The sequence below is a fragment of the Mobula birostris genome, chromosome 15 (assembly GCF_030028105.1).
Source record: "Mobula birostris isolate sMobBir1 chromosome 15, sMobBir1.hap1, whole genome shotgun sequence".
NCBI lineage: Eukaryota > Metazoa > Chordata > Chondrichthyes > Myliobatiformes > Myliobatidae > Mobula > Mobula birostris.
In genome coordinates, this window is record NC_092384.1 from 20,290,096 (window position 1) to 20,304,244 (window position 14,149).

The 14,149-nt window shown below is 46.7% G+C and overlaps 1 protein-coding gene across 1 annotated transcript in view; it reads right to left on the bottom strand.

The window, feature by feature from the left end:
• Positions 1-7,999: 7,999 nt before the first annotated feature.
• LOC140210423 (adhesion G-protein coupled receptor G2-like) overlaps positions 8,000-14,149 on the bottom strand; it is a 65,151-nt gene continuing 59,001 nt past the window's right edge. The window contains exons 8-9 of the mRNA XM_072279376.1: positions 9,984-10,181; positions 8,000-8,177 (exon numbers count right to left, since the gene is read on the bottom strand). Of these exons, the coding sequence (XP_072135477.1) occupies positions 8,000-8,177; positions 9,984-10,181 (376 nt within the window). The remainder of the gene's footprint in view (positions 8,178-9,983; positions 10,182-14,149) is intronic.

Here is a 14,149-nt window from a genome sequence, read left to right on the forward strand (position 1 = left end):
ACCGTCTCCTTCCTGGGGTGTGTAATTTCAGGCGGTTCCATTCAGATGGACCAACAAAAGGTTAAAGCGGTGGTTGAAAGGCCCCAACCCTCGACTCGTCTGGAGTTGCAACGCTTCTTGGGCTTCACTAACCTCTATCGCCGCTTCATCAGAAAATACAGTACACTGTCTGTACCCCCCACTGCTCTTACCTCATCGGCTGTCAGATACTCCTGGTCCCCTGCTGCTGAAAAAGCATTCTCTGACCTGAAGGAGCGTTTCACCTCTGCCCCCATCCTGACTCAACCCGACACCGACCGGCAGTTCATTGTGGAGGTGGATGCGTCTGACATTGGTGTAGGAGCTGTTCTCTCTCAGCGCTCGGCCAGGGATGAGAAGGTACACCCCTGCGCCACCTTCTCTCGCCACCTCACTCCCACGGAGCAGAATTACGATGTCGGAAACCCGGAGCTGCTGGCTGTGAAGCTAGCTCTGGAGGAGTGGAGGCATTGGCTGGAGGGAGCAAAGATGCCATTCTTAGTCTGGACTGATCACAAGAATCTGGAATATATCTGTACTGCCAAGCATCTCAACTCCTGTCAAGCTCATTGGTTCCTGTTTTCCACAAGATTCAACTTTACCCTGTCCTTCCGCCCAGGTTCCAAGAATGGAAAACCTGATGTCCTCTCCTGAAGATTTCCCTCCCCCGAGACCCCTGAGGTACCCAATGTCATCCTCCCTGCTCACTGTCTCATGGGTGCAGTGCAATGGGACATTGAAGCCATGGTGCAAACTGCTCAACAGAGCGAGGCAGCCCCTCGTCAATGTCCCACTAACCGTGTTTATGTTCCCAGCTCTGTCCGCTCACAGGTATTGCAGTGGGGTCATTCTTCCAAGCATACTCAGGCCTTCATCAGTCAGTGGTTCTAGGGGCCCTCCATGGGAGATGACATCCATAACTTTGTCTCAGCCTGCTCGGTCTGTGCTCAAGTCAAGAACTTTAACCGGTCACCTGCTGGTCTGTTACAACCCCTGTCTGTCCCCAAGAGACCCTGGTCCCACATTGCCCTGGATTTTGTCACCAGTCTTCCCCCATCAGATGGAAACACCACCATCCTCACAGTAGCTGATCATTTCTCCAAGTCTGTACACTTCATTCCTTTACCTAAACTCCCCTTGGCCGAAGAAACAGCCAAGTTACTAGTACTGCATGTTTTTAAATTACATGGTTTATCTGTAGATGTTGTGTCAGACAGAGGCTTTCAATTCACATCCAACTTCTGGAGGGCATTCTGTAATCTTCTGGGTGCCTCTGAGCCTGTCTTCAGGATTCCACCCACAGACCAATGGCCAGACCGAACGGGCCGACCAACAGCTAGAGACTATTGCGGAGTCTGGTCTCCCAGAAACCCTCTGCGTGGAGTCAGCAGCTACCTTGGGCCGGGGACACCATAAACTCTCATTCATCCTCATCCACCAGTCTGTCCCCCTTTGAGTGCTGCCTTGGCTACCAACCTCCACTGTTTCCTGCTCAGGAGAAGGAGGTTGGCATTCCATCTACTGAGGCATTCAACAGCCGTTGTCAGCGGACGTGGCGGTAGACTTGCTCTGCTCTTCTCCGTGCCTCTGCTAGGGTCAAGCTGACCATCATTGCTCCAAGGTCCCGTGTTACTGCCAGGGACAGTATGTGTGGCTTTCAACCCGAGACCTGCCCCTCAAGCTGGATTCCTGCAAGCTCACCCCTCACTTCATCAGCCCCTTTCCCATTGCTTAAGTCATCAGCCCTGCTGCCGTCCGTCTCAAGCCCCCCTCCACTCTCTGCCACATTCTTCCCACCTTCCATGTGTCCCACATCAAGCCCTTCATGATCCACCCCCGTGTCCTGTCCCCAAACACCCCCCCAACCCACGACTCATCAATGGGTCAGAGGCCCTCACGGTGCATTGACTGCTGGACATTTGTCGCCAGGGCCGTGGCCTCCAGAACCTTGTGGACTGGGAGGGCTACAGTCCTGAGGAGAGGTGCTGGGTCCCCACCCGTAACATCCTGGAACCCTCTCTTGTTAGGGGTTTTCATCACCAGCACTCAGCTCTACCTGCTGTCACTCCGGGAGGCATCCGTAGATGGTGGGGGGTGGGGGGGGGGGGGGAGGGTGTTACTGTCGGTACCTCCAGATGAACTCTATCTTTTTGTGCATTTTGTCCCAACTGTCAGTCTGTGGTTTTGTATTGCCATGTGCTCCCGTCCCCGCTCCTGCTCTACTCCGGCCCCTGCATTACTGAGTACTCCGTCTCTCATGTTTCTCGTTATTACCTGTATTGCTGCCACCTGTGTCTCATTGTGCTCCACCTATCATCTGCCTCTCTGTTTATTGCTCAGTGTATTTCAGTCCTGTGTTTTCAGCTGTTTGTTGCCAGATTGTGCCAGTGAGTTTTCCTGAACCTTTCCAGCATTTGTACCTGTACTCTGTCTGTCTGAATATCGACTCTGCCTGTTTCCTGATTCTGGTTTTTGGATTTCTCTGGATGTTTTGATCTCTGCCTGAACTTTGACACTGACTTTGTTTGCACCTCAGGATTTGTTATTCAATTAATATCACTGTGTGCACAGTACTGGGTCTGTGATTGGATCCCTGTTCCAGTGTCATGACAGTAACTCCAAGGAGAAAAGGGAAAGTTTACTCAACCTATTCTCATAAGGCATGCTCTCCAACCCAGGCAACATCCTTGTAAATCTCCTCTGCACTCTCTATAGTGTCCACATCCTGCCTGGTGTAATGAGATGATCAGAACTGAACACAGTACTCCAAGTGGGGTCAAACTAAGGTCTTGTATAGTTGTAACATTACCTCATGGTTCTTGAACTCTTTCCCATGGTTGATGAAGGCCAACACACCATTTGCCTTCACAACACTGTTAACCTGCACAGCAGCTTTGAGTGTCTTATAGATACAGACCCAAAGATCTTGCTGATCCTCCACACTGCCAAGTGTCTTACCATTAATATTATATTCTGTCTTCAAATTTGAAGTACTGAAATGAACCACTTCACTCTTATCTGGGTTGAGCTGCATCTGTCACTTCTCAGCCCAGTTCTGCATCTGATTGATGGTTTGTATTCTGCATAGAAAATAATATAACCTCTGACAACCCTCCAGACTATCCACAACACCCCCTATTTTTTTTGTGTCATCCGCAAACTTACTAACCCACTCTTCTATTTTCCCATTGAGGTCATTTATAAAAATCACAAGGGGGTTGGGGGGCAGAGCAGATTGCTGTGAAACACCATTTGCCTTCTGAGGGCAAGCCAATTCTGGATCCACAAAGCAAGCTCTTCTTAGATCCCAGGCCTCATTAATTTCTGAATGAGCCTCGTATGGCGAACCTTCTCAAATGCCTTACTGAAATCCATATACACTACATTCACTGCTCTACCTTCAATGTGTTTTGTTACATCCTCAAAGAATTCAATCAGGCTCATAAGGGACAACCTGCCCTTGACAAAGCCATCCATAATCAAATTATGTCTCTCCAAATGCTCATAAATCCTGCCCCTCAGGATCTTCTCCAACAACTTGCCCACACTGAAGTAAGACTTATTGGTCTATAATTTCCTGGCTTATCTCTACTCTGTTTCTTGAATATGGAAGCAACGTTTGCAAACTTCCAATCCTCTGGTACTTCTCCTGTCCCCATTGATGATGCAAAGATCATTGCCAGAGGCTCAACAATCTCTTCCCTGGCTTCCACAGTATCCTGGGGTATACCCTGTCTGGTCCCAGTGACTTATCTAACTTTCAAAACCTTTCAAAAGCTCCTGCACATCCTCTTTCTTAATAACTATACAGGCAAATGTGTCAGTCTGCTACAAGTCATCCCCACGATTGCCAAGGTCCTTTTCACTGGTGAACACTGAAGCAAAGTATTAATTAAGTACCTCCATTACCTCCTCCGGCTCCATGTGCATGTTTCCACTCTTGCTCCTGATCAGTCCTATTCTGACAGGGCTCATCTGCTTGCTCTTCACATACTTGTAGAATGCCTTGGGGTTTTCCTTAATCCTCCTTGTCATGGCCCCTTCTAGCTCTCCTAATTTAATTCTAGAGCTCCTTCCTGGCACTCGTGTAATTTTCTAGTGCTCCACCAGTACCTAGTTTCTTGAATCTTTCATAAGCTTTTCTTTCAGAAGATTCAGAGCAGCTGATATTTCCAGAGAGAGAGGAGAAATAATGCCCGGGTCAATTTCAAATATGCCAGCCTGCTATCAGTTATACTACTTCTCTCTCAGTAGGACAGGGTAATTGCTTCTGCAGTAACACCTAATGGAAGCCTCCAGAATTGACCCAAGTCATGTCTGTGGAGTGGACGGAAGGGCAACTCGATAAACTAGAGATGCTGTCGCTTTACTGCAAGTTATCTTCACACCTAAACACCTCAACCTTCAGCAGCAACCCATCCCTCTTCAAATAAACAGATATTCAACAACTCTTTATGTATAAACTTTTCTCAAGCTTCCAGCCAGATTCTGCTACAGGGAGCCCAAGAAGAGTTCATTTGCCATATACACTGGGAAAGTAGTAGACCCTTTTTCTCTTTGTGTATTTAGCCGTTTTTGAGGTGAACCCTGGCAATGGGATCACAAACACCCTACAGTGGTTGGTTGTCCGTTGTGTCCAATAACAACAGAAGACCTGTGGGGAGAGTTCTTAAAGTAGAAAAGCTGTTCCACTGGGGCAGTTCCACTTTCTTGACCTCTGAAGTCCGTGTCCAGTGGTTCAAGTGGTCATCACAGACTTCCTTTGTCTGCGACTTCCTTTGTCGCAGTAGATGGCCATGACTTATCTGTACCCTGTTACCTGCTTCACTCTCCATGAAGCGTTACAGAATTTCCTTCCTAGCCGCTGGATCTCACTGTTGATCCCATCCACCCAGTCCACCAGAGCTGACTTCACATGCTTGGATAGGCATGTCCCTATCTCTCCGGGGTACAAGGCCCACTGGCTTCTCTCTCCTGGTTTAGCCCACCTGTAGAAACAGTGTACTGGGGTGTGGCCACTGTCGCATGCAGACAACTACTTAGTGAGACCTGAGTGTCTGGTGGTGTCCAAAGGTGACAGCGCTGCTCCAGAAAGGTCATGACAAGCCCTCTCACCAGAGGTGCAATCCCTGAACACCCCACACACCCACAAATACCCTAAACACCACTCTTAAATGGAACAGGAGCATCTGTTTGATGGGCAACCTGAGGTCAGCATCTTCCCTGCAATTTCATCTCTGACAAGATCTACAGAGAGTCTCTGTGTAACACACTTCAGAATCCTGGCCCCTCCTCATTCCTGTCCCTCACGATAAGATTGCTGTTTCCATTTGTGGCTCAGCAGGTAGTGTGACTACCTCATGGTACCAGCTACCCAGGCTCAGCCCTGTCCTGCAGTGCTGTCTGTGTGGAGTCCGTACGATCGTCCAGTGACTGCTGGAGTTTCCGCTCCCACATCCCAAAGAAGAGCATAGCAGTATGTTAACTCGTCACTGTAAATTGCCCTGTGGGAGTGAGGTGGGAAAGGATTCTGGGTGGAGTTGGCAGGCATGTAAGGGAGGCACGACACTCTGAAATAACCGGGGAAACAGGATTAATGGGCTTGCTCAAAGAGCTGGCAAATACAGAATGGGGCAAATGGCCTCCTTCCACAATGTGAGAAAATGTAAGATGTATTTTATGTTCCTTCTTTGTAACCCAGATCTCTGCAGAATCTTTAATACAAGTATAAACACTTTATTGCAATTGCAGAAAGAAGCTGCCATGTACAAAATGAAATAAATTGCAATGTTCACACATTCTCTCCATTGGAATCGCAGTCACAAGGATCAAACTCATTCCCTTTACAAACCACCCGATCAGACTCAGTTCCACTCTGAGTAATGTTCTGGCATTTGTGATTTAAGTGTGAGTTTTACTTGTTAATAAGTCTTAACATCAAAAGAAACTTCCTCCAATTTCATAAAAGTGGATCATAGCCAATGAAGGGCAGTCACTATAACAATGCAGGCAACACAGCACAACAGGACTTCAAAAACAACTGAGTGTTAATGGCCAAATAAACCTGGTCAGGAGCTGTTTCTTGAGTGATGAATATTGGTCAGAACCCAGGGATATCTGGCCTTCTCCTTTGTGAAATCGAGCAGTGTGATCCTTCATGTTGTACTGAAGGGGAGTGTGGGTCTTGGTTTCCCTTTTCACCCACACTAGCCTCTCCTCTCCTCTCCCCTCCCACCCTCTGTGGTGCTGCACTCAGCTCACAGTCTGGGACACTGAGGACAGGGCCCTGTGTAACTGCCTGTCACGCACCTCATCCATGTAATTAACGGGGGGGGGGAATGAGACTGGTGTTGATCCATTCATTGTAAGAGAACGTGTTGTGTTACTGGTACTTTGCACATGGATAATGACATATCACGATTGTATTCACTACGTATGAACTGTATGTATAAAGTATAAGGTATGGGGTTAAAAGTGCAAAGTTACCAAGTACTTCAAACCAGCACTCTCTGGTAACATTGAGGCAGGAGTAGGGGGTCCCTGGGGGTGAAGGTGGGGTGGAATTGGAAGAGCCTCAGTGTAATGGGGTGGGATTGAGAGAGTCCCAGGGTGACTGGGGCAGGAGTGAGGGGTCCCTGGGTGTGTAGGTGGCAGTGAAGTTACAAGATCCTCGGTGAATGGGGTGGGAGCAAGGGAACCCCAGGGTGGCAGGTGTAATGGGGTGGGAGTCCCAGGGTGAGAGTTATAGGAGGGACGGAGTTGCAGGGTTTCTCAGAGGTAATATCTGGGTTGGAATCCTGGCAGCTCTGAGAAAGAAACAGGTCTGACATCAGGTCCATTGACCTCCTGCCACAAAACACCAACTGAACTTTTCCCTTCCCTACCGGGTAAACCCTTACTGCCATTCACTGGGACAGGGTGTCAACTCTCTCAGCAGGTGATCCATTAATTTACTCTTCAATGTAAGTGTTACAGCAAGTTTGTGGAATGGTTATAATTACTAAACATAATAATCAGTACAATATAGGTTAGAATTGACACCTGTATGGACATAAAATTTCTTGTAAATGTTCGATAACCTGCAGAAATACATTCAGCTGTCACCAATCGTAATAAACCACTTTTTTAAAAAAAAGCAATGTTTTTTTCTAAAATTGCTCAAGTAAGTCAGAGGGTATATCATCGTGAAACTGCTATGCTTTAGTTAGTGTAATATAATTTTCATCTTCTAGTACATTGGTTGCACATTCTAATTCCCCTCTGCTCAAAGTGGGAAGCTCAAAGAGATAATTGTTGAGGTAAAAACAAAGGGTTTTGGCCAAAGACTTTGACTTTATTTCCCTCCATAGTTGTGACCTGACTCGCTAAGTTCCTCTGGCATTTTGCATGTGCTGCACAAAGGTGTCCGCCTGCTTATGATTGACAAGGGAACCAACCTATAAGGAGAATGCCGATAAAGATGGCAAAATTTCACCAGATATTCCGACAACTGAAGGATACGTTTGCAAATTACAGTAGTAGGTGATTTTTGTAACTAGCGTGTACAAGTTGAACATTGAAATCATTAACATCCACAAAATGCAGGAGGAACAGAATCTAAGGAAAGGAGTACAGTCGACGTTTCAGGCCGATACCCTTCATCAGGACTGGAGGGAAAAAGATTGAGGAGTAGATTTAAAAGGTGGGAGGGAGAAACACAAGGTGATGGGTGAAACCTGAAGGGGGAGGGGAGAAATAAACAGCTGGGAAGTTGACTGGTGAAAGAGATGCAGGGCTGGAGTGATGATGGCGACTCCTTTGTTTGCATCCGTGGAAACAGCTCTGTTTCTATCTTTGATATCTTTTTTTCCCTTTTCAAGGTTCTTTTGAAGACCTTGACCTGGAGTTACACTCTGACTTTGGTTCTTTGCGGGAATGGGACCTGCCCCCAGGGCCTCATGACCGGCCGCTTTTTGATATCCCAAGGACATGGCCTGGAAGACTAGCACTCCTTCAGGGTGTGGTATTTTCGTTGCTCTGGAGACATGTTGATTCTAGGCCGGTGCTCCTGATTGAGGAGTCGCGGGAGAACACGGAACATCGGGGGGAACGGGTTAGCTGCCATGGGCAGTGTGTCCAGAAATCTGAGCCTTTCTAGGGCTGATTCTCTGGGCGCAGAGCTTGGAAAAAATGACACAACAGATTTTTAACATCGTAAGTCGGTGAGTTGTTTGTTACGTCTCCGCTCTTGCTGTGAAACGGGGACATTTCTTTCTCCCTTATTAGGGAGAGAGAGAGTGCCTGTGGTGTGTCGAATTACCGGGTGAATGAATAGTTTTGGGGTACTGCAAGTCTGTGTCTTTATTGACATTTGCTGTACGCTTGAGTGCTCGGTGGAGGGTGCTGATGCTATTTGCTGGTGGGGTTGTGGGGGAGTTTGTTGCCTTGCTGCTGCTTTGCGTGGGAGGGGAGGGGTAGCTGGGGGAGGGGGCGCTGGGGTTCTAACATTTAATGTCATTCATTCTTTGGGACACTCCTCTGATTTTGTGGATGTTTGTGAAAAAAAAAATCATTTCAGGATGTATATTGTATATATTTCTGTGATATTAAATGTACCTATTGAGAAGGAGGAATGTAATAGAAGAGAACAGAAGGTCATGGAAGAAAGAAAAGGGGGGAGGAGCACCAGAGGGTGACCATGGGTAGACAAGGAGATAAGGTGAGAGAGGGAAAAGGAGATGGGGAATGGTGAAGTGGGGGGGGGGGTTGGGGGAACATTACCAGAAGTTTGAGAAATCGATGTTCATGCCATCAGGTTGGAGGCTACCCATTCGGAATACAAGGTGTTGTTCCTCCAGCCTGAGTGTGGCCCCATCCCGATAGTAGAGGCGGCTAGGGATAGGCATATCGGAATGGGAATGGGAAATGGAATTAAAATAGGTGGCCACTGGGAGATCCCACTTATTCTGGCAGATGGAGAGTAGGTGCATGGCAAAGCGATATCCCAGTCCATGCTGGGTCTCACTGATATATAAGAGGCCATACCGGGAGCACCAGACGCAGTAAATGACCCCAACAGGCTCACAGGTGAAGCGTCGCCTCACCTGGAATGACTGTTTGGGACCTGCGGGAGGAGCTGTGGGGGCAGGTGCAGCACTTGTCCCACTTGCAAGGACAGGTGCCAGGAGGGAGATCAGAGAGGAGAAATGAATGGATGAGGGAGTCTTGTAGGGAGTGATGCCTGCAGAAAGCAGAAAGTGGGGGTGGGAGGGTGGAAAAAGTTGCTCAGTGGCATTATTGGCTTTGATTGTCCCATTGTGGCTCAACAATTGAACACCTGAATAACTCCTTAGGTCAACAAATCACTACTAGGCACGTCTTCAAGTGCAAAATGCACGTTACACATGCAAAGAGAAATCAGAGATATTGGTTCTGATTTTTATGGCAAGTTGAAATAATAAATGCTGCTCTTAATTAAAGTTAATAATCAGCGGGGTCTTTTCCAGCAAATGCAGTTTCATTTCCATTTCTTCTTTACTTATCTGATGTATAATTTGAACTTTGCTCTTTGGATGGTAGTTTTATGGTGCAGTACCACAAGAATATAAAAAACCCTGCAAAGATTCAAGAAGAAAATAGCATTGAGATATTAAACTTTTTTCAGAATTTGTCTACATCTATTGAATATGCTTGTAATTTTAGTTCTGATAAAATGAGTCATATCAAATATACCCTCTGGTGACCATTAACTTAAAAAAACTTTTCAGTTCAATCGTCTCATTTTTAAAATAAGTAATTGAAACATTAATAAGTTAATAAAACAGCAGAAATATTTCAAGATTTGTTACCATTGTATAGCTGTTAATTTATAATTGCCACAACATACCTGGTAAATCTCTCACTAACCTTGCAGGGAGTTTAAGATGCAAAACAGGTACGTTTGAACCACATACACTGGTCCATGTAAAATCAACGGCAAAGCCCACGTGATGCCCAGCAAATAACTGAGGCCGAGGACCGTCCACAGATCCTTCCACACAGATCTTGACACAGAATAGATTCCTTTTCTCATCTGAGCTAACTTGACACAGACGGTGATTAGCATTGTCAGGTTCCAAAGCCATATCATGCCGAAAAAGCCACAGTTTGTAACATAATGCACTTTATCATTTGTTATCCAGCACCTGTGAAAATATATAAACCATGAAGTATTCAATTTGCAGATTTTGTTTGGAAATAATTTCCCATTGCATCCAGTGTTCTGATCCACTGCCTAACCAGCTCCAACACTCTGGAGAAATGTTTTAACACCACGAGGTCTCTGAACACAGAACACAGACCAGCACAGAAACAGACCCTTTGTTCCACAATGCCTGTGCCAGCCCTGATGTCAAATTAGATTAATCCCATTCCACTGCATGTGGAATATATCCCTCTACTCCTCGCATGATCATGTGCCTGTCTAAATGCCTCCAAAATCTTACCATCTTATCTACTTCTACCTCCTCCCATGGCAGTACGTTCCAGGCACCTTCTACTCCCTGTGTCTAAAGCCTTTCCTGGGAAACATCCATGAGACTTTCTTCCCCACATCTTAAACCTATGCCCTCCAGTGTTAGGCTTTTCTACACCAGGAAAAAGGTTCTCATTATCTACTGTACCTGTATCTCCATAATTTTATTTACTTCTATCAGGTTGCCCCTCAAACCCTGAGGCTCCAGAGAAAATAATCCCAGTTTGTCCAACCCCTTCTGAGAGTTTATATTCTGTAACCCATGTTACATCCTGGAGTACGTCTTTGCACCCTCTGCAAAGACTCCAAGACTTTCCTGTAATGGGGCAATCAGAACGGTGCACCATTCTCCAAATGTGGCCGAACCAAGGTTTTATACAACTGCACACATGACTTCCCAAGTTTTATTCCTCTCACTTCGTTCAAACCAAAGGGGTAGCCATGGGCACTCGCATGACTCCCAGTTATGGTATGCCTGCCTGTCTGTCGGTTACGTGAAACAGTCTGTGTTCCAAACCTTCAGTGACCGTCCCGCACTTTTCCATGCTACATTGATGACTGCATTGGTGCTGCTTCCTGCACCTGTGCTGAACTTGTCTATTTCATCCAGTTTGCTCCAAATTTCACTGTGCCCTCAAATTCACCCAGTCCATTTCCGACACTTCCCTTCCCCTTCTCAATCTCACTGTCTCTATCTTTGGAGACAGTTTATCCACCAATCTCAATTATAATTAGCCAGAGAAAGTGGCTCACCTGAGGACTGGGAGAAATTCAGAGTTCAGCAGAGGAGGACAAAGGGCTTAATTAGGAAGGGGAAAAAAGATTATGAGAGAAAACAGGCAGGAAACATAAAACCGGACTGTAAAAGCTTTTATAGATATGTAAAAAGGAAAAGACTGGTAAAGACAAATGTAGGTCCCCTGCAGACATAAACAGGTGAATTGATTATGGGGAGCAAGGACATGGCAGACCAATTGAATAATTACTTTGGTTCTGTCTTCACTAAGGAGGACATAAATAATCTTCCAGAAATAGTAGGGGACAGAGGGTCCAGTGAGATGGAGGAACTGAGCGAAATACATGTTAGTAGGGAAGTGGTGTTAGGTAAATTGAAGGGATTGAAGGCAGATAAATCCCCAGGGCCAGATGGTCTGCATCCCAGGGTGCTTAAGGAAGTAGCCCAAGAAATAGTGGATGCATTAATGATAATTTTTCAAAACTCGTTAGATTCTGGACTAGTTCCTGAGGATTGGAGGGTGGCTAATGTAACTCCACTTTTTAAAAAAGGAGGGAGAGAGAAACCGGGGAATTATAGACTGGTTAGCCTAACGTCGGTGGTGGGGAAACTGCTGGAGTCAGTTATCAAGGATGTGATAACAGCACATTTGGAAAGCGGTGAAATGATCGGACAAAGTCAGCATGAATTTGTGAAAGGAAAATCATGTCTGACGAATCTCATAGAATTTTTTGAGGATGTAACTAGTAGAGTGGATAGGGGAGAACCAGTGGATGTGGTATATTTGGATTTTCAGAAGGCTTTTGACAAGGTCCCACACAGGAGATTAGTGTGCAAACTTAAAGCACAGGGTATTGGGGGTAAGGTATTGGTGTGGGTGGAGAGTTGGTTAGCAGACAGGAAGCAAAGAGTGGGAATAAACGGGACCTTTTCAGAATGGCAGGCGGTGACTAGTGGGGTACCGCAAGGCTCAGTGCTGGGACCCCAGTTGTTTACAATATATATTAATGACTTGGATGAGGGAATTAAATGCAGCATCTCCAAGTTTGTGGATGACACGAAGCTGGGTGGCAGTGTTAGCTGTGAGGAGGATGCTAAGAGGATGCAGGGTGACTTGGATAGGTTGGGTGAGTGGGCAAATTCATGGCAAATGCAATTTAATGTGGATAAATGTGAAGTTATCCACTTTGGTGGCAAAAATAGGAAAACAGATTATTATCTGAATGGTGGCCGATTAGGAAAAGGGGAGGTGCAACGAGACCTGGGTGTCATTATACACCAGTCATTGAAAGTGGGCATGCAGGTACAGCAGGCGGTGAAAAAGGTGAATGGTATGCTGGCATTTATAGCGAGAGGATTCGAGTACAGGAGCAGGGAGGTACTACTGCAGTTGTACAAGGCCTTGGTGAGACCACACCTGGAGTATTGTGTGCAGTTTTGGTCCCCTAATCTGAGGAAAGACATCCTTGCCATAGAGGGAGTACAAAGAAGGTTCACCAGATTGATTCCTGGGATGGCAGGACTTTCATATGAAGAAAGACTGGATGAACTGGGCTTGTACTCGTTGGAATTTCGAAGATTGAGGGGGGATCTGATTGAAACGTATAAGATCCTAAAGGGATTGGACAGGCTAGATGCAGGAAGATTGTTCCCGATGTTGGGGAAGTCCAGAACGAGGGGTCACAGTTTGAGGATAGAGCGGAAGCCTTTTAGGACCGAGATTAGGAAAAACTTCTTCACATAGAGAGTGGTGAATCTGTGGAATTCTCTGCCACAGGAAACAGTTGAGGCCAGTTCATTGGCTACATTTAAGAGGGAGTTAGATATGGCCCTTGTGGCTACAGGGGTCAGGGGGTATGGAGGGAAGGCTGGGGCGGTGTTCTGAGTTGGATGATCAGCCATGACCATAATAAATGGCGGTGCAGGCTCGAAGGGCCGAATGGCCTACTCCTGCACCTATTTTCTATGTTCCTATGTTTCTATAAACTAACGGACCCTCACAGCTACCTGGACTGTACCTCGTTACACCCTGCTACTTGAAAAACGCCATCCCCATCTCTCAATTCCTGTCTCTGCCGCATCTGCTCTCAGAACAAGGCATTTCATTCTAGAATGAAGGAGATGTCCTCCTTTTTCAACGAAAGTGATTTCCCTTCCTCCACCATCAATGCTGCCCTCATCCGCATCTCTTCCATTTCACCCATGTTTGCTCTTACCCAATCCTTCTGCCACCCTACCAGGAATAGGGTTCCTCTTGTCCTCACCTACCACCCCACGAGCCTGCATGTCCAGCACATAATTCTCCGAAACTTCTGCCATCTCCAACTGGATCCCACCACCAAACACATTTTTCCCTCCCCACCCCCACCGCCACTTTCTGCTTTCCACAGGGATCACTCCCTATGTGACTCCCTTGTCCATCATCCTTCCCCACTGACCTCCCTTCTGGCACTGGCAAGCAGAACAAGTGCTACAACTGCCTCTACACCTCCTCCCTCACTACCATACAGGGCTCAAACAGTCCTTCCAGGTGAGGTAACACTTCACCCGTGAGTCTGTTGGCGGTATATAGTGTTCGGTGCTCCCGGTGTGGCCTCCTGTACATCGGCGAGACCCAACGTGGATTAGGAGATCGCTTCGCCGAGCATCTACACTGTCCGCCAGAACAAGTGGGATCTCCCAGTGGCCACCCATTATAATTCCCCTTCCCATTCCGATATGCCCATACATCGCCTCTTCCAGTGTCGTGATAAGGTGTTGGAGGAACAACAGCTTATATCCCATTTGGGTAGCCTCCAACCTGATGGCATGAAGAATGATTTCTCAGACTTCCATTAATGACTGACCCTCCCCCACCACTTCACCATTTCCTGTTCCCTTTTCCCTCTCTCATGTTGTCTCCT